The sequence below is a fragment of the Empidonax traillii genome, unplaced genomic scaffold (assembly GCF_003031625.1).
Source record: "Empidonax traillii isolate 1590-97213 ecotype Southwest subspecies unplaced genomic scaffold, ASM303162v1 scaffold532:size433792, whole genome shotgun sequence".
NCBI lineage: Eukaryota > Metazoa > Chordata > Aves > Passeriformes > Tyrannidae > Empidonax > Empidonax traillii.
The window spans coordinates 145,801-165,783 of record NW_020955725.1 but is presented as its reverse complement, the minus strand read 5'-3'; the positions used below and the strand labels follow the sequence as shown (position 1 = coordinate 165,783).

Here is a 19,983-nt window from a genome sequence, read left to right as displayed (position 1 = left end):
AGTGCTGGCTGTCACTGTTAATGGACACGATGACCAAATGTGCAACTCAGGGGCCTTGAAATATGAGGTTGCTTCATCTGAAAGATGTACCCTCTTGTACATGTCTTCAGGAGTGCCCACTTGGGGGTCCTGCAAGCCTGGCTAAGCAAGAACTATGTTTAAGGACGCTCCGCCTTAAAAGCACTATTAGTAAGTTGCTATTAGAAATATCTTCAGAAGTCAGGCTAGCAACAGACGACTGTGATGGTGCTTGATTTTGCTTGAGGGTAGGCTCATCCTGCAGCAGGTAAGGAGGAGTGTATGATCTTTAAATGCTTTCTCCCCTCAGAAGAATGTGGGAGGACATATGCGCTTCCATTTACACCATTTTGCAGGTGTCCTCCTCCTCATGGGTACAAACAATTACTCTGCTAAAACTGCAGAGCAGGACGTGCCCAGTACCATTTGCTTCCTCTCAGTGTACTCCTTCAGGTATGTTTATGATACACAGCTTCCAAGCACTTGTGACATCATCACACAGCCTTTCACATTTTCATGACCTACCTGCAGGTTGTCTCCCCACTGCGACTTCCCTTCGAGAAGTGCATCCAGCACTGCACGGCTTGGTTCTCCATTGGCTGCATCATTCCCACTCACAACATAATATGATGCTCGAACCCGCTTGAAGAACTCTGGGTCTGTGTTCTTTCCACTGCAGTGGTTGGGGATGTAGGCCAAGTCCACGTAGACAGGTGGACCCACAGGCACAGAGAAACTGCTCTTAGGACTATTGGAAGCTTTGGAAAAAAGAAAAGATGCTATCAAAACCCCTCTGGAAAGGACAAACACTCAGATTAACACTGAAGGACTGGAATTCCAGAAAGGTTTCTTTCCCTGCAACAATGAAGTTAAGACTTATCCAGGCTCTGCTGCTTAGAAGTGACCATGGTGCATTTCTGGGCCAGTGCTGTCACAGGTCCTGGAAGGGAAAGGGAGATCTGCTTTTCTTTGGGGAGGGACTGGAAGGCTTTAGGTTGAGAAGCTTTTCCTGGGGAGGGGAATCAAAAATCTCTGTTATCAACTTTTGCAGATTTGTTATCCCAATCAGTATTTCATCCTAAACTTTCTGTTTGATAACCCACATTTTCTAAAATAACCTCTGTTCTGATGGTCTTTCTATGCTATTCTAGCGTATTACAGTAGTCTTTCTAAAAGGTTCACTCTAGCTTTCTGAGAATTGCTGCTACTCCTAGGACTCTCTTGCCCTTTCCTATCAACATTTTGTACCTCAACCTTATCACTGCTTGTAACTTTTTATATCTGGCTGGGAAGTCCTGTTCTCTATTCTGCTGTGTTTAACCTAGTGCTTTTCTCTATGTTGGCCCTATAGATATGGTGCATACTTCAGGAAGGATTTCTTACCAGGGTTTGTTTTGATGCCATTGACAAGGCTCTTGCCAGGGTTGCTGTGACTACTTCGGGATAACTCATCCTCTGGCATCAGCACACTACGTGGTTTGGGCTTTTCTCCTCCATCTCTTTCTTTTTTGGCAGTGACAGATTTTGGAGATTTGTCTGATGGCTGTTTCACAGGAGTGGGTGATCGTTTCCCTTTCACATCTGATTTCTGCACAGGTGAGGAAGATTTGGGTTTGCTCAAAGCCTTCCTTACACCTTTGTTCTTTTCTTTTATGTCCTTCTTGGAAATTTTATCAGTTCTGCTCATGCTTTGGTCATTTACCAACATATCAGGGTCTACCATGCAGACATCAGGGTGAGGGGGGTGGGGATGGGGATCTACCATTGGAACAGGCTGAGGATCATGGCTGGACCTAGAACTGGCATGATGAGCATTCCCCACAGCTTTGTCCACTGGGAGGAAATCAGCATCTTCATCCGAGTCCATGTTGGCATCTGCTGTGATGGACGGGCATTCTTCAGTCTCAGGCGGGACATCCGAGTCTGACTGGGAGGTTCCAGAATCACTCACTGATGTTGGAGGGGTTTCCTCCACTGTGGCACTTTGCATGGGGCTGCTCCCAGGGTGGGGTGGTCTCCCTTGCACTGAAGGGTGACCATCCTCCTGTGAAAGGTCACTGTCTTCAGAGAGCTCATGGGGGCTCGGGTTGATGAATGAGGGAGAGAGCTCTCCCTTTCTCTGCTTGTATTCACATGAGGAAAATTTCTGTCCACAATCAAAACTGCCTCCTAAATGTGGCTCCATGTCATGGGAAGCATCTCCATGGTCCTCTGTTTTTCCACCTCTCTGCATATCTGGGATAAAGGGCTGGAAACTGTGTTCAGGGGACATCAGAGAGGAAGGGCGGCTTTGCCTCTCTGTATCGTCTTTGCCTGTGCATGGAGAAAAACTGCTGTCAGAATCGGGATATGTTCTTTCATCATTTGCCTCTGCTGCATGGTACGTGCTTTGGAAAGCTTGCAGACTGGTGCTCACCTCTGTTGGACCATTGGCTGTGGTTTCATCTTCGTGCTGATGATGAGGAAATGATGTCAACACATCAGGGAGAGACGTCACTGTCAACCGCTGTTCTGCAAATGGTGCCTTCTGCTCTGGACTGCTGCCACAGGGCTGCTGCTCTTCCTTCCCAGAGGATGGCGTGGGCTCTGAGAACTGGCACTCCTTTCTGCATGGCAAGGTGCTGTCACCCACGCCACAGAAGAATGAAGAACTGTGTTCTTCAGCAAACACAAAATCTTTGGTTTCAGCTGCATGTGTTTTCACGGCATTATCTGGAATCTGTGGAGACACATCCCAAGGACTCCTGGTACCTGGTTCCACTCCTGCACCTGTGTATGTGGAAAGCATATGGGAGTAGAAACTTTCTGCTGTAGTTGGTATCACAGGAGTGGTGGCTTCAGATGAAGGTTCCTCTGACAGGCTGGCAGAGTCATCTTTCAGCTGTTGCTGGGGCACAGACTCTCTCTCCACACCTTTGGAGAACAACTTGTCTTCTTCATATGGACTTAGTGGTGAGAATTTAGGAAAAGATGAGTCAAGGCTGCTAATTTTCTCAGAAACCTCCAAGTACTCATCTTTCTTTGCCTGGTCTGAGAGCAAAGCACATGGAGACTTTATAGAAAGAGAGATATCCCCTAAACGGCTTGCTGAGGTTTGGTCAAGTCTGAACATGTTGGCTGTTTCACTCTTTCCTAGCAGGGAGCTTTCAAATCCAGAGGAGTTATCCATCCCTCTGTCCTCTACCCTTGGGCCCTGTTCGTATTCTTCCGTGTGTTTTTTAGAAGCAGATTTCAGGTATGTGGCTTGCTCTGGGCACTCGGAGACCACTGCTGCACTTGGATAATCTGTTACACAGAAATGAGATTTCTTCGTGTATTCTTCAGCAACCTCTCTCTTTCGTGAGGAATCTTGTCTTCCATGGCACATTTCTGAAGCTCTGCCCATGTCTGGCATATCAGTGTAACCAACAACATGCGTCTCCATGACAGCAGCTGATGCAGTTGTCCTACTTCCATTTTCCTCCTTCCAGCCTGGACCATAGGGAAAAGAGGAAGTGGAGCTGGGGGAAAGGGGATCCTGATGCTTGCTCTGCAGGAGGGTCTCTGAAACAGGGAACTTGCCGATGGCTGAGGTGTGTGCATAGACAGTACCTGCAGCTTCAGCTGGGATGTGTAGTTTAGACTCTTTTTCAGACTTCTCCTTAGCACCTTTTTCTAATTCTGAGTCACTCGTGCTTTCTTCCCCATGACCTGCTTTCTCATAGTATCCATCTTTGGGATCTGGGCTTTCAGATTTCAGGGACAGAGATACCTGCTCCTGGCTAGATAAAATAATGTTCTCATCTGGATGACCAGCATCAATATAGGCAGATGATTTCCCTTGATAAAAGGTGTCAGTCTTGCCCGTGGGAAGAGCAAATACTGTACTTGCAGATGATGGGTGCAGTGCAGAGTCCGGTTCTCCTGGCAAAGCAGAAGACACATTCAGTTTTTCCTGTCCTTCTGCTGTCCTAGGCTTCCCTGTTTCAGACAAGGGCAAGTATGTTTCATGGGTATCTGTATAGTCAAAGACTGAATCTGCTTTATCTTTAGGGGATGCTGGAGATGACAATTCCTTCTCAGCAGAGGTATAAAGGCAAGACTCCTCTTCCTTTGCAGAGACTTGAAAACTTTGACCTTTTTGAGAGCTCAGTGCTGTTACTGGCACCTTGTCAGTGTGACCTGGGCTGCCTGCACTCTTGGCTGTGAAGGGGGAGGGTCCCACTCCAGACACAATTACCTTCTCATAGATGTCAGCATACTTGAAACTTCTTTCATCAGGGTAGGGAGTTGGTTCTCTTTCTTCTTGCTCTTGTCTTGTGGAACTGTCATCATTTCTATATGTGCAGACCCCTTCCTCATAAGAATAAGGCTCAACAGAGCTCCTGGAATAGGTCTCTGGAGGATACAACTCTTGGATGGCAACACCTACAGCCCCAGCATGCTCCATGGCAGCACTGCTTTTTTGACAAAGGCCTTGTCCTGAAGGAGAATGTGCACGCTGCCCTGACACCACAGCGCTCTCCTCTGGGGATGCTGCAACATATTCTGCTGGTCTTGAGGATTGCAACAGAGTAGATGCTGCTGCTGCCTGCTCTTTCTTTCCTGTAGAGTCATACAGACCCTCAGTGGATTTGCAGTCATCCTTCAGCCTTCTATCTGACTTGTATTTGCAGTCTATTTCCTCGTACAAACCACTGATGTCTGATTTCTCCTCAGCCATCTTTGATGGGACATCCTCCCACAAAGGTGGCTTGCACTGCTCTAACTTGAAAGGCCTCTCTGCTCCTGGTGCTGCCTCAATCTCCTTTCCCATTGCAGACAGGGGAGATCCTGTCACTGCTTGGTCTAGTGACTTTGCATAGATATCTAGGACAGCTTTCTCCTCATCATCTAAGTAGGAGTAATCTTGTTTAGATGTCAACAGTAACTCTTGCCTTTCTTTGTTTCCAGTTAAAGCTTTGGCCTGGTTTTCCTCACCAGAGACATACTGAGGAGACAGAGGAGAACCTTCTCCTTGTGTTCTTTCTGGCACAGTGATGTCAGCAGGAACCACATCCACTTTCCTTGTTTCTGATGTAGATTTGGCACTCCTCTGTGTGTCTTCTTTGTAATCACATGACTCCACCTTTAAACACTCCGTTTCTTCTTGCTGTAGCATGGGTTTGTCTTCAGCATGGTAGACCCCCTTACCTTCCTCACTGGGTAATTGCCCTCCTCTTCCACTCTCGCTCCCTTCCTGAAGATACCCAAATGCAGAGCCCCATGCTTCCCTTTCTGCTCCTCTCCAGGTGTGGCTGCCAGGCACTGTGGGAGGCAGGATCTCCTCCTTTCCCATTTTAGGAAGGGATTTTGTTTCAAATTCCAGTACCTCATCCAAGAATGTGCTCTCTCTCTCTTTGTCATATCTCTGCCGCCCTCCCTGAACAGGGATCTCTTGCACCTCTTCGGGAAACCACACTTTCTTCTCATAACTTAAATCTTTCATGTAAAAGTCTTCCATTTCTGGAGATTTTTCTTCTTGAGCTTCCTTGAACCTGGAAGATTTTACATCTTCAGTAGAAATGTGTGAGGATTTTTTATCCTCAGTTGGGCTAGATTCTGTAAACTGTAAGGCCTTTGCATCTGGAGATACTTCCTGAGAGTCCAAGCCTGCAGTTTTTCCCCTAAACAGGTCCTTTTCTGATGCAGAAAATAAACTGCTGTCATCTGGAGACATTTCTTCTGTTGAAGAATGTCTGGGTGACATGTCTTTAACTGAACTACTTTCTGGGCAAGGAGAAGATTTTGATGCTTCTTTCAGTTCTTTGGCAGAAATTTCCAGTGATTTTTCATATGCAGCTGGGCTCTGGTCTGTAAAACCCATAGATTTCACAGCTTCTGCAGGGAATTTGTCAGTGAAGTTAGACATAGTTTTTTCTTTTGTGGGTATCTTTTCTGTGAAACTAAGGGATTTGTTGTCTTCCAGAGGAATTCCTTTAACAAAAAGGTCTGAAGAGATTTCCCTGCTGGGACTCTCAGTGAGAGAGATGGATTTGTTCTCTTCTGGGGAAATGTCTTTCATGGAAACATGAGAAGATTTCTCTTCTGAGGTGTCTCCTGTGAAATACTGTGCTTTCCCTTCTTCAGCAGTAACTCCCTTAGAAAGATCTGAGGATTTTTCTCTACCCATACTTTTTTCTGTAAAAGAAAGTGATTTGGTGTCGTCTGGTGAAAATTGCAAAGATTTATCACTTTCAGATTTGCTTTGGATCGTGAACTCTGAAAGATCCACATTTCCTAGGGACGCTTCTCTGGTTGCAAATGGCTCGAAGGACAAGTGTTTTGAAAATCCCATTAAACTTTCTGTCATGGCTTTAGTTCCTCGGTCTTTTTCTGGCTCTGTGCTGGGACAGGGCATTCCAGGATGCTCCTCCTCCTCCCCAATCACCACTGTGTCCTGCTTGTGGTAGGAGAGCCAGTACAACTCCTCCTTCCTCAGTGGTTCTTCCTGCACCTCCTCCCCAGAAGACACTGGAAATTCACTGCCCAAGACCAGTTTGTGCTGCACAGGTCCAGTTACTTCTTTTTCATGTCTGGATTTAGCTGTAGATGCCTCATCTTCTCTGAGAAGTTCACCCTTGCCTCTCTTCACCACAACAGAAGTTTGGCCTTCCAGTTTCTTGGCAGCAGAATCTGTTTGTTTTTCAAATAGGTCAGAGTCTACCGTTTCCAGCTTTTCCTCCACTGGAGACTGGTGGAAGGGTGTGTGCCCAGCACTGGTGGGGCCAGATGGGGTGGGAGAGGCCATTTTGACTGTGCTGTCATCAGGACTCATGCATCGTTCTTCAGCCTCTGCAGAGTCAGCCTGGGAAAACGGTGCTTCTTCAGCAGATAACGGCATCACTTCTGTGGGAACACTGATTATCACATTATCAGGGCATCCTTGAGGAGCAAACATGGGGGCATCGTAATGCCCTCTGAGTTTCTCAGGAATCTCAATATTTGGAGTACCGTCTTCTTCATCCTCTTCATCTTCTGCCTCTTCATGAAGATTCTTTTTTTGAGCTTCCAGTTTTCTCTCTCCTTCTGCTAATGCATGGAAATCTTCAGGGGGTGGAGATTTAAAGCATTTGTCTTCCTCCAAGGATGATGTGGGAGAGATTGTGCCAGCAGAGGGAACGTAGTCAAGACCTTGGGTTGCTTCAGTCCGAGAGGAGGGCATGCTGTTTCCTGTGTCCAGAAGTAAAGAGCTTTTTCCAGTCTCTTCTGTTTGTGGTGCTGTTATAGATGCAACAGATTGATCTTCTGCTACTGAAGTTGCAAAAGATGAAAGCTTGTCACATTCTGTAATGGAGGTGGCAGAGGATATGTGTTCCTCCTCGGCTAGAGGTGCTGCCACAATGTTTGTAGGATACGCCAGGATTTCAGACTCCTGGCCAGCATAGCCCTTGGCTGAAAGGTCAGCAGGAGGCACAGCCTGTATTCCATGTACTGCTTCAAAAGAGCCTGGGTGGTCAGGAACAGAAATGTCATAGGCGTTGACATCATACTTCAAGTGTGGGATCCTCTCTTCCTGTTCGTCATGTATTTCTTCATCAGAAATGGTCTGCTCTGTTTCTGAGTAGCCGGGGATAGTTTCATCCTGGATATAGGAAACATGTTCTGCTGCTGCTCCTGGTGGGACTGGCAGGCTGCTCAGATATGACTCTTCCTTTGTTATGTCCTTTACAAGTAATTTGTTTTTCTCACCCACGTCCCTTAATTCTTTTTCCTTTTCTGTAGTGGCAGACAGTTTGTTCTCCCTCTCATTCAGCTCATAGAAGTCTCTGCTGCTTTCCACCTCCTCTGCTTTCATGTGCTGTTCTTCCTTTTCTTCCAGTTCTGCCTTTTCTATCACATCTTCCCTCCTTTCCTTCTCACCCTCTTCCTGTGCCTCTGTCCCCTCAATATACTTCTCACAAGTCTTTTTTTCTGCTTCCCTCTGTCTTCTGTCCAAGGAGATTTTCTCCTCTTCCTCCTTTTCTTCCTCTTTGAACACTGGTGGCCAAATACCCTTTGCCAAGAAGTCTGTCTGTGATGGCACCTGTTCTTTGTCAGGAAACAGCTGAATGTCCTTGCTCTGCTCAGCTTTTCCCTCCCAGTATCTCATGTCACAGTTTTCATCTATTGTTCTTCTTTCGTCCTCTATTTTTTCAGCACGACCTCCCCTCAGTTCCAGATGACGGACTGCCTTTTCCTCTGCTGGTGATTCTTTTTCCATATCAGCAATAGTTATTCCCTGATCAGGAGTCCTTGTTTTCAAAATCAGATCTGCTTCAAGGCAACTGTGATCAGTCACGTCAGCAGAGTCTTTTATCTCTGCTTCAGGTGCTCTCACAATCTTATCACTAACCTTCGTATCAGGCAGTTCTTGAGTCACCTGCAAGACCCCTTTCTCCTCATGCTTCAGTTCCTCGAAGTCCTTTGTAAGATCTTCCGGTGAAGACAGGACTAACCTCTGTTCCGCTATAGAAGTCTCTCCTGGCTCCACCTGTACAGCTGCCTTCTCCATTGGTGATGTCTTCAGGTCAGCAGGTACCTTTTCAGGTTCCTTTTCAGGTTTGATTTTAACCTTCTCAGTTTTGAGTCTGCCTGGAAGTTTTGCCTTGTACAATGTTTTTCTTACTTCTGGGGTAAATGGTTTCAAGTCTGGCTTAGGAATTTTTTTGGGCTCTGGTTTGTTTTCTTTCTTTTTATCATCTTTCTTTGAATCCTTTTTTTCCTCTTTCTTACCATCATCTTTTTTTAAGTCCTTTTTCTCCTTCTTAATCTCTTTCTTTTCTTTGTCTTTCTTCTCCTCCAATTTGGACACTTTCTCTTTGAGATGCTTTTTCCCAACCTTGTCTTTTGCCAATTTTCTTTTCTCAGCTTTGAGAGCATCACTTATCTTTTCAGGTTTAACAAATTTCTCAGGAACTTTCTCTGTGTGTTCTTTAATCTTTTTCTCAATTTTAGCATCCTTTACAGCTTCCGCTTTTACTTCCTTAATCCCCTCCTCAACTGCCTCTTCTTTCTTGATTTGCTTTGTCACAGATGGCTTGGGGGAAGACTTAAGACTCTCTTTACTGTCAGTTCTTTGTTTAATTTTGGTCTGCTTCAGCACAGGTGGAGGTATTCCAGAAGTGATATCTTTCTGAGTAGCCACTGGGTACCTCAGAAAATCCAGGTGCTTGAGTTTCTCAAGACCTTCCAGTATCTTATTTTGAGGAGCATTTCCAGGAAACAAAACCCTTACAATTTTCTCTGTCGGGCTGGCTGGAAGCCACACCACTAGGGCTGTGATGGATGTGAGATAGGGAACAGAAATTTCACCTTCTTTCCCACTTGCGAGAATTATGCCAGTCTTTGCTTTACTATTACCAGCCCATTTCTGCATTAGAAACTGCATTTCTTTACTGTCCTTGACAGGGTTCAGTATATACATGTCCAGCTTACCCACTCCCATTTTGTGGAAGAGTGTGATGGGCTCGATGGTGCTGCTCACTACCCTGTAGAGAGGCTCTGATTTAATGCCCAGTCTGTTAAGATACTGCAGTGTCAGACACGCTTCTTCAATGCTCCTCTTTACTTTCATGGATGCTTCAGGCATCTTCAGCTTTTCAGGAACATTAAAAAAAACCACGCCTAGCTCTGGAGAAATTAGGTTCTTCATCCAGTCACTATAGTTGGTAGAGCCCTGGGATTGTTCCTCCTCTTGCTCAGCAACTTTCCTCTGCAACAGCCCATTGATGCCGGGCAGGTTGTCTGCACCAATGTGGGTGAGCAGGATTGAGTCAATCCTATCCAGGTGCCTTACCAGCTTCCAGAAGCAAGATTTCCTCTCAGAGCCACCATCTACAAGGATGTTAAACCCATTGACAGCAAAGAGAGCAGAATCACCTCTTCCCCCAGGGAATATGTAGCAGCAGGGCTTAGAAAGCTTCAGAAAGCCCCCTGAGGTGGGTGGCTCCAGGAGATCAAACGGAGACGGCACGTCAACTGTCTCAGAGACGTATTCTGCAAACTCAGACACCCCATCCATCTCGGGCAGAACTGGATCAGGATTCAGTTTCAGATTAATAATTTCCTGAAATTGAGGATGCCCAAGGTTGCTCCAGGCTCCTTCTCCCAGGCACGACACAGTAAGGGAGGCCTTGGTATCTGAGTCAGTATTGCTGAGAATCTGGGTGACCTAATGAGACAAGCACAGACAAATAAAGGTCAAATAGAGCTCCAAGAGCTGTAGAGTACTTAAAAAAAAACCAAAACAAAACAATCCAGTTAGCGCAGAAATACTGAAGACACCGTGAGCACTTTACTGACAGGAAACACTGGGGGTCCAAGAGCCCATTGAAAATCAATGCATGGAAGCATGTCTTGATCTCTTTTGAAATTCTTAACGTTGATGGGCTGTTGTGTTTCCTGACTGCTGGAAGTGCAGTATGCCAAGAGCTCAGGAAAGAAAAGAAAAGCAGGAACTACTTTGTCCTCTTTACTTAATTCTTCCTGTTTAACTTGGGATATCAGTCCCTGGCTTGGGCTCAGATGTTGCAGGTTGGGGTTTTTGTTTCTGATTTTTTTGTTTCTGAATTCTGAGACAACTTTTTCAGTGCTAAGCATCATTGTCTGAACTTACTGTTGCTCACTGCCTAGTGAACCATCACAGAGCACTCTGCAGTTCTAGTGCCACAGGACTTTCTTTTTTAATTAATTTTCTTTCCTGGAACCTACTTTGAAAGTCATGACTCCACCTCTGCTACACATACAAGGTTGGGGACATGCTACACAATTAATAAGTAGAACTAAGGTCCATATAATTTCCAAGGCTCCTTACAGCTATGCTGAGTAGATATCGAGCAAAGAAGTATTACACCTCAACTTCATAAGTATCTGGAATGAGATTAGCAGACTGTATTCTCTTGTTTAGATGGCCCTTATCTGACTAGTTCCTGTCCAAACAAACAAATACCAGAAATAATTGAGAACAACCAGCTTTAAAAAAATGAAGGAGAGCATACATGCTGATTTAATTACAGCAGTAATAATATCAATTGTCAAAGTATCACTCAGCCATTCCTGTCAATCAGATGGAGACATTCTACGCATCTGGCACATGATAAGTGGAACTAGGGCTTCTCAAAAACTGAAGCAGCATATCTGTATTGGCAATGAGCGCCTACAGAAACACAATGTAAAGTCTCTCAGGAAAGCTATAGTATGGCTAGCTGAGATAATAAGCACAGGAGAAGTGGTCCAAGGTTGCCCTATAAGGTTTTCCAGGCCTCACTGGACAAATACCTGAGCAAGCTTGCCTAATTTCAGTGCTGACCCTGCTCTAAGCAGGAGGTTGGGTTACAGACCTCTTGTGTGCCTTTCCAACCTGAATGATGCAAGAATTCTGCAATTAAACAGCGACATTTGTAGTTATGTAATCATCATGTTGTTACTTAACCAGCATTTACTCATCCCTTCACCATCTTGACATACCCCTGATGAACACCCTTAATCTTCTGTGAACATACTCGCTGCACTATGACTATACCCACATTTACCAGGGTGATGATGGCCTCTGTTGGCTGTTTTCGGAAGCTGCCCACAGTTATGTTAAGACCTGCTTTACGAAATTTTGAGTGTCTGCCCACTGCAGAGCTATTCTGGAAGGTTATTTCAAGCTGAACACTAAAGGAATCACCCATGCCTACACATTGGAAAACTTAAGCCAGGGAGTTAAAGCAGGATTCCAAAGACAATAGCATGAAGTATTTATGGTGTGCAATTTTTTTCCGGATTTCAAACCCATCTGCCTGCAAATCTGTCAACAGGAGGGCGCAGGCTGTGTTGCTCTACCGTGCACTCTGAACAGGAGGGGTCCTGCTGGATTATGGGTCACACTCACCTCTGGGTCTGAAAGTATCTCAGCAAACTTCTGGTAAGTGAAGGTCCCCGTCTGCAGGACCAAGTCTCCTTCCTGGTCTGAGCTCTGTCCACAGAGGATCAGTAGTTTGTGGGCTGATGAATCGCACACCAGCGAGCGGACCTGTTACCATTAGACATAGTTCTGGAGTCAGAAGTTGCCTGTACTCCTCATCAGCACCCAGAATCCTTATCCCATGGACAAGCGATACTCATGTGTTATTCATAAATAGCCAAACCCTAAGTTTTTTACATACAAGAAGGTTGGTTATTGAAGAGGAAAGACACTGCTACTGTCTGCCCAACACAGCTCCATGTCACATCATGGTTACTGCACATGTCCTGGTTACTGGCAAGACCAGAACACTTGGCCACTTCACCACACCTTGCAGCAGATTGGCAGCACATTCCCACTCTCTAGAAGGTGCAAGGTGTGATGATCATGACCTCTAAGTCAAGCAAACTCAGGAGAGCTGATGTGGAGAGAACTTGCTGGCACCTCATCTTTACCTCAGACACGACGCTGTCCACATTAGGATTTACCAGGATCACCGTCTCCAGGGTATCACTCCGGTGATGGAGAGTTCTTTGGCCTGGGGAGAGAAAAGGGATTAGACAGGATGAGAGAAGCAGATGAGACAGCCTCCATCTACTGATATTTAAGCCTCAAAAATTCCACTTCAGCGTGGGTTTGATTGCAAGGCTTTAAGTTGCATTTGAGACCCAATTTAATACCTGGGTCTCATAGAACAGAGCAAACTCTTTTCAGCAACAAGGAAAGAAATCCTACTTCTGGATCAGCACAATTTGCCACTCAGCTCCAACCTGTTCTGAAGTCCACAGAGCCAGGCACTTTGAGCTAAGGTTGGACTTGATGACCTCAGAGGTCTTTTTCAACCTACTTGACTCTCTGATTCTGAGCTGCCTGCCTGTGCCAGATGGCTGTGCCTGTAACCACTGGCACAGACGAATCATCCCTTCCAGACAGAAGTGCCTTCCTTGCCTCATGGCAGCTACCACAGAGAGGTGTCCCTGGTGTTGTCCAAGCCCTAGTCACCACAGGGCTCTCTCTATAAACCAGTCAGCGAGTGCCAACTCCTCCTTCACTGGAGTGGTGCAGTACTGATAACAAATCTCTCGTCATTCATAACAGTTTCTTTCTCTCCTGAAGTCCTTTTCTTTAATCCAAATGTGCACTCCTAAGCTGCTGCTGTGGGGAGCAGCTAGACAATAAGAACGCCTTGTTCTCCTGTCAGAGGCACAAACAGGTACCCAGAAAGGACTTTGCTCTTTTTATATATTTAGGGAAAAAAGGAGGAGCAAAAGAAGAGCAAGCAAGATCCTGGGAATGCAAAAAAGCAGTTTGTGGGCTCACATTAGCATGGGAAATATATAGCTTTTTGGCAAAATGCTGCCATAATGCCCAGGCCCTATTAATTTATTAGAAAGAAGGGTGGTGAGTGTCTGCCACACTGACAGGCAGGACCAGAGCCACCGCTGTTTGCCCCCATCAGATGGCTCTGGATGAAGGACCGAGGTAGAGGACCTTCCTGCAGCACTTTTCTGGACACAGTGGGCAGCACAAAATCTTTTTTGATTCCAGTCTTTGCAAATACCTACCTCTGGATATTACATCCACTGAACAAGACAGGCACTTAGAACTTAACTGTTTGAATATATAATTTATAGGGGTTAAGTCTTTCATAGGTTTTAATCCCTCATATAGATTGGAGGGCCAGAGATCTTCACTGAAAATGAACATCTATTCCTATTTCTCATCTTCCAGACTACTGTTGCTCTCTGACAACATTGTTCTTTCCAGCCTCCACAACCTCCCATCGGATCTTTCTAGGCAGAGCTCAATCCTTCTTAAATAGCTCAATCAAGCTGGTATTTCAAAGAAAGACTTGAAAAGGACACAGAAAGAAGTCAGAAAATGGCCAATACTCAGCAATCAAACTCACTTTACTGGAATGTTTTACTCACTGCCAGCAACTAATCAGACAGACATGCCCAGAAGGCAGCTTTCATCCCAAAGCGAGAGGGCTCTAAGCTCTCAGCAGAACTACTTGCACTCAGCATCTGTAGCTATTTTCTGAACTTGTGTTCTTTGAGTTTGGCTAGAAATATGGTCCGTCTAGACTAAAAACCATCACTGCACAAAATGCACTAAGTTCAGGGGCATTTCTGCCACTCGATGGGGGATGGGTGTACGGCTGAAGACACTGAGAAGCAAGTCCCTGTGCACAGAAGGGATGCTGCAAGTGAGCCATGGGGAGCAGCGTGGGAGAGTGGGAGAAGGTGCAGATGAGGAGGGCCCAGGAGGTGTTCTAGAGCATTCTGCGCAACTGCAAGAAGCAAAACCTCACTTATCCTTGAGGCAATGGCAATTGTGAAGTCACTGCTGGTGCCTTGGCATTGCTGAGGTTCCAGCAGTGCTCACAAGGAGCACCCTGGCTCCCCACTGATTTTTTGTGCACTGTTCGCACAGCTCCCCACCACTGGGATCGCCACGCCTGCTGTTTGGGTCATCCAGAACAGAAGTGATCTGCTCCCATTTTTCAACATTACTAATGGGACAAAGTGAAACCCCCACGATTCTCCAGGCTTCGGCCTCTGCCACCTTGGTGCCTGTACACCCCAGATACTGCTCTGGCAGTGGTTACTCACATCACTTGGGGAACACAGCCTGATGCACAGCACAAACACTAGCAGCCTCATTCTCATGCTACGTGCAGTCACCGTGCCTATGCATGGGCATCCCTCCAGGCACCGCAGGTGCCCAGGCGCTGTGGGGGCAGTGCCAGCCTGCGCACTGCCAGCCGGGCAGTGCTGGTGACAGTGCCAGCTGCAGAGGGAAGGGGCCCGTCTGCAGCACTAACACGCGTAAAAACACTGCTGCTTACTGCCAATACTGCGATCTGAGCTCAGGCAGCTGAGCTGTCCCCCCTGGGGCCATGAAGAAAGCCTGGCTTTTAGCATTCTGCTGGCAGCCCCTCACCCCTGGGAATGTCCCCTGCACACAAGGAAGAAAGAGAAGGCTCAAGCTGCAGGGCCAGCAGCTGCTGGCAGATGGGAGAGATGAATGGGGAAGGACTGAGTCTTCTGAAAGGCTGTGAGGATGATAAAGGGACTGAAGTGTTTTCATACAAGGCAAGGTTGAGCATGGAGGAGAGATATTTTCAATACATATAAATAAATTCCTGATGGGATAGAAGGAAGAAGAGAAAGTCAGAGACTTTTGTCAGTAGTGCTGAATGACAGGATATGAGACACAAATTAAGACACAGGCAATTCCATCCGAACACAAGAAAAAACTGTTTTTACTGTGAGCGTGGTCAAACACTGGAATGGACTGTACAAAGATGTCATGGAGCATCCATTCTCAAAGATACTCAAAAACCCAACTGAATACTGGCTTGGGAAACCTGCTCTTGCTTACCCTTCTTGAACAGGTGTGACTGGACTAGACAATCTCAAGAGGTCCCTTCCAACCTACAGTTTGGCAGTTGTGTGACTGTGAAGCAGTGTAGGCCCCCAGAACTTTGCTCCAGACCCATTGTGGGGCAGATTCCCTCTCTTCAGCTGTAGCAGTTGATTCTCAGGAGGCCATTTCCAGAAACACTGACTTACTGCACACATCCATGCACACCAAAACCCCAAACTGGTTTTTAACTAAATTCAGAGATATAGCAGAGCAGCACACGAACTCCAGGCTGAACTGCAAACTGGGTGTGAGACAGCAACACTGCCCTAGACCTGGCCTGTGCCCAGTCCCTGCTCACCCCGACCTGCAGCAGTGACCTTCCCAGCTCAGTGCAGCAGCACCCCTGCAAGGGCCATGCCCAGCTGAGGGAACACACATGCCCAAAGCCTCTGTGAATCCAGGCAGAGGATCTAAACACACAGCCTGGTGCATCCCTCCTCTCACTAACCAAAACTATGTGCACCAGAAACACATAGCGATGTGACTGACATTGCAGCCATGGTGACTGGAAGCACACTATGCAGGTCATTGCCAGGTATTTGTCCTTACTAGATCCCCATCACAATGAAATGTATGCCTGGAAACAGCACTGCAAATGGCAAAATCCCTCAGCTCCATTGACCAGTACAAGGAATCTATTCTCAGGCTCCTAAAGACTGTTGTCTTCAACTTGCCTAGAACAAACATCTGGACAGAGCTCATCTTCAAGTGTATTCTGAACACAGATCCCTGACCCCGCACAGCCCTCTCCAACTACACTCAGAAGCTGTGACATTAAATAAATAAATATCCTCTCTTCAGCATTGCATTTCTCATTTTGTATGAATCCTCACTCTGCGCGTTCAGCCCCATTCTGATTTCTGCAATCAACTCTGCGCCTGTGCACTTCCCATCCACCATGTCCCCACCAAGACAGAAAGCCCCTACTCTTTACCAACTGTTTCTTTAGAGGAGAGTTTCTTTAGTCCCTTCAGAATCGCTGTCACCTATCCCCACAGCCACTGAAATGAGTAAGAGAAGTATACGAGAAGAAACACCAGAGATTCACAGGATATCATTATTGTATTTTCTGTATATAAAAAATACAGTAGTTTTTGTATTTTATCCCACCCTAGTTTTTAATTTTATCATAACATAACCTAACACTAGCTTTGCACCAAATAAAGATCTTCAGTTGGAGTATACAGTGACACACAAATTTCACCCTGTTATGACTCTATTAATTAAGCTCTTATAAGAAGTCTGGAAAGTTTAATTCTTCTAGTGGGCTTTTTTGACAATTAATTTAATGGGAGATCATGATGACTGTGTAATTTAGTTGCTGAAGTTCCTTACAGTTTTTTCTAGATCTCAGTAACTGAGCCATCTATAAATTTAGCCACCTTCATGTTCATGCGAACCCCTTTCCTCATCATTACTGTACTGATCAGCTTTGTGTTTAGTAGAAAATCATGAAGCCTTTGTATTTTACCTCTGGATGCTGCATAAACATGACCATATATTTGTTTGCTAACTTGTTTTCTGCCTTTTAAGTAGTTTTGACTCATGGCATTACTTGCCTTTTACCCACAAAAAGTGCCTGCTGCATAATATACGGAAATATTTAATATACAAATGCACCTCATTCACAACCTCAGTGAAGTTTCAGAAAAGAGAAAGGGCATTCCCCTTCTCTGCACAGATCACATTACTTATCATTGTGCAGAATTAGCAGCACCCTCACCCCAGAGGGTCGCAGAGGCTCACATACAGCTCTTCCTACACAGCAGCTGCCTTTGGGTGTCATCAGCAGGACCTGACCATGGAGGCACTACACAAACCGTCTCTGAGGTGGTGAACAACAGCTACTCTGGGCAATACTAGAGGATGGATTTCTATTACTAATACTGAGGCAGCATTTCAGGATGCGCAGCTGCACTCCTGGACTATTAGTGGGAAGGGAGGAAAAATCTGATTTTTTTTTTTTTAAAGAGTTTGTTATAGTTGAGGATCCTAATTGCTGTTCACAGCATTCTCAAGAGGGGCAGTGGAGGAGAAGGTGCTGATCTTCTCTCTCTGGTGACCAGCACTAGGACACAAATGAAACTCTATCAGGGGAGTTCAGATTGCACATTAGAAAAGGTTCTTCAGCAAGAGGGTGGGTGGCCCCTGGAACAGGCTCCCCAGGGAATCGGTCACAGCACTAAGCCTGTCAGAGTTTAAGGAGCACTTGGATGATGCTCTTAGTCATATGGTTTAATATTAGCTAGACTTGTGAGGAGCAGGATGTTAGACTTGGTGATCTTTATGAGACCCTTCCAACTAACATATTCTATGATTATGATTATGTGGTCTATTGAGTGTAGAATTAATTCGGTTCTGGTGGAGGAGAGCAAGTGGAGAGCAAAGCCACACAAACTCTGGAGTGAGTGTGAATTAACCACCCAGGGCTGTCTGCATATGCAAAGAGACAGAGGGAAAGGGGATGGAGGAGTAGACACTGTGGGTTTAGTGCTCAGCAGTCAGGCAGGGCTCTGCAGGGAGGTCAAGCAAGGCTGAAAGAAAGGACAGTGCATTGGGGTAACTGTGACAAACAGGATGCCCGAGAGAGATGATCCTACAAGCAGACAGATGGCTGCAGAGGCAGAAAAAGGAGGTCATGCTGCCAGAGCAGATCCTTGTGTTCTGCTACTTTAAATGGAAGCACCTAAAACCCTTGTAGCTGCAGAATAAACTCTGGGCTGGTCTGAAGGGCTGTCAAGGACACCTACACAAGCTGCTGCTTGTTATTTTCTTTAGTTTTTCCTACTAGCACACCTCAGAGGTCTTATTATTCTGTTGATCAGGACTGGAAGAGAGAGACATAGTTACAATGCACCATGCTGAAAACAGAGACCAAGTGTCAGGGTAGTGGGACTCAGATTCTCACCTTTGTGAAATGATGCCCTAAGCCATAGCACAGGGTCATCTTTCTGTGCTAGGGACTGTGCTGAAATCAGTCATGATGCTCTGTCTGGTACAATAAATCAGAATGAACGTAAGGGCCAAAAGATGATTAAATGACTGGCACATCTTTGAGGAGAGGAGAGGTGAGGTGGGATTGTTTAGCCTGGAAAAGAGAAAGTTCAGGGCAGGGATCTCACCGGTGTGTGCACCTGTGTGATGGCAGGTGCAAATCTGGGCTGCAGAGCTCCCAAGACCTTACCATCCAAGGATGGAGACTGCTCTTCCGACTGCAGCTTGCCAGCGTGAGAAAGACCCGAGGAATGTTCAGATGACCTTGTGTTGTTTTCTCTAAGCCATGATTATTGCCCAGGGAGAGCTTTCCCTATCAGCCCTTTCCCCATCCAGGATGCATTCTTTATCTCTCATTACGTCCCTTGTCCTTCCCACACCCTTTCCTTCCTTTGTCCTAAGATTATTTGGGTTTACCAGGCCAGATTCTACCTGTAGAGTGAACACCAATACTACATGGATAAAAAATAACAAAGTTTCACAGTCTGAAAATGTTATCGAGACACACAAGCAACAGTGATTAAAAACTAACTTCCTAACTTCCTGCTGTTGTACCTGACGCTATGGACATCTCTCTTCAAGGGGACACTTCTGAAAAGACTCTTACAAGAAGATCCTAGATATCACTATGGCTCAGCACCTTTTGCTACACTTCAGCAAAGAGCAAAGCCTGGGATCACACAGTCTTCCTGATGCTCTACTGAACAAAGTCCACCTCTGGAGAGGTTGGTCAAACAGCGTATGAGAGTTCTTAGAGTGCATAATATATTTGCAAAATTGACATGAGCTAGTGCAAGCTGAAAGACTGCCATTTCTTTCATTCTGAAATTGTATAATAACCTTGAGATAGTAACTGACTTTCTTATTCTAAGGCTGTGAAGGCTCCAACTGCAGCTTCTTCAGCGCCAATGCGAGAAAAAGGATCCAGCCCCAAATGGTGTCCATTCAGAGAAACAAAACAACATAGTCATTCACAAACACTCCAGGATTGTACCAAGTACGACAGGCCACAGCTCCTTAGGAGGGAGATTGTAAAGACCAGAGGAAAGGGAGAAAAGCTTCTACACTGAATTCTAAGCAGGGTTCTGCCTCTCATGCCATCTGTGCAGATACACCGCCCTGTTTCCCACTGCACTATGGTCCCATCTTTCTGCCAGATCAAGGCTGCCCATGGGCGGTGGGGAGAGGAGTGAACGTGCCCCCGTGAGAAGCACCTGAAGGGCACACAGCTCCTTCCTCCAGCAGGCAACCTGAAAAGTGTGCAGCTGGCTAATGGGACCAGTTCTGGCTGATGGAGACTTGGAAGCTCTGCTAGATAGTCAGGTGGGCTCAGGAGTTTAAAATAAACACAGAGATTGCTTTGGTAGCCGGTACACAGCCAACAACTTTGGATTCACTATTCAGATCTTCCTTACCTTTAGACTTGTGCATCCCTGAAACATTTCTTAGCTTCTCTGTACCTGGGCATCCTTGCTGCATCCAGCTGGGCATCCAGCTGTTCCTGTGGGAGGAACAGCTCTGCCCCTGGTACAACAGGTCAGAGGGATGTATCAACCCTTGAGACATGCTTATGTGATTCCCTAGCTGTGGGT

At 46.0% G+C, this 19,983-nt stretch overlaps 1 protein-coding gene across 6 annotated transcripts in view; it reads right to left on the bottom strand.

The window, feature by feature from the left end:
• Nucleotides 1–19,983, bottom strand: part of MAP1A (microtubule associated protein 1A) — a 56,814-nt gene that overhangs the window by 3,709 nt on the left and 33,122 nt on the right. For 4 of the 6 annotated variants that reach the window (XM_027897192.1, XM_027897193.1, XM_027897197.1 and 1 more), the window contains 4 exons: nt 12,421–12,503; nt 11,894–12,034; nt 1,402–10,189; nt 544–776 (listed from right to left, as the gene is read on the bottom strand). In XM_027897192.1, the coding sequence (XP_027752993.1) occupies nt 544–776; nt 1,402–10,189; nt 11,894–12,034; nt 12,421–12,503 (9,245 nt within the window). The other 2 variants (XM_027897194.1, XM_027897195.1) reach the window with 2 other exon arrangements.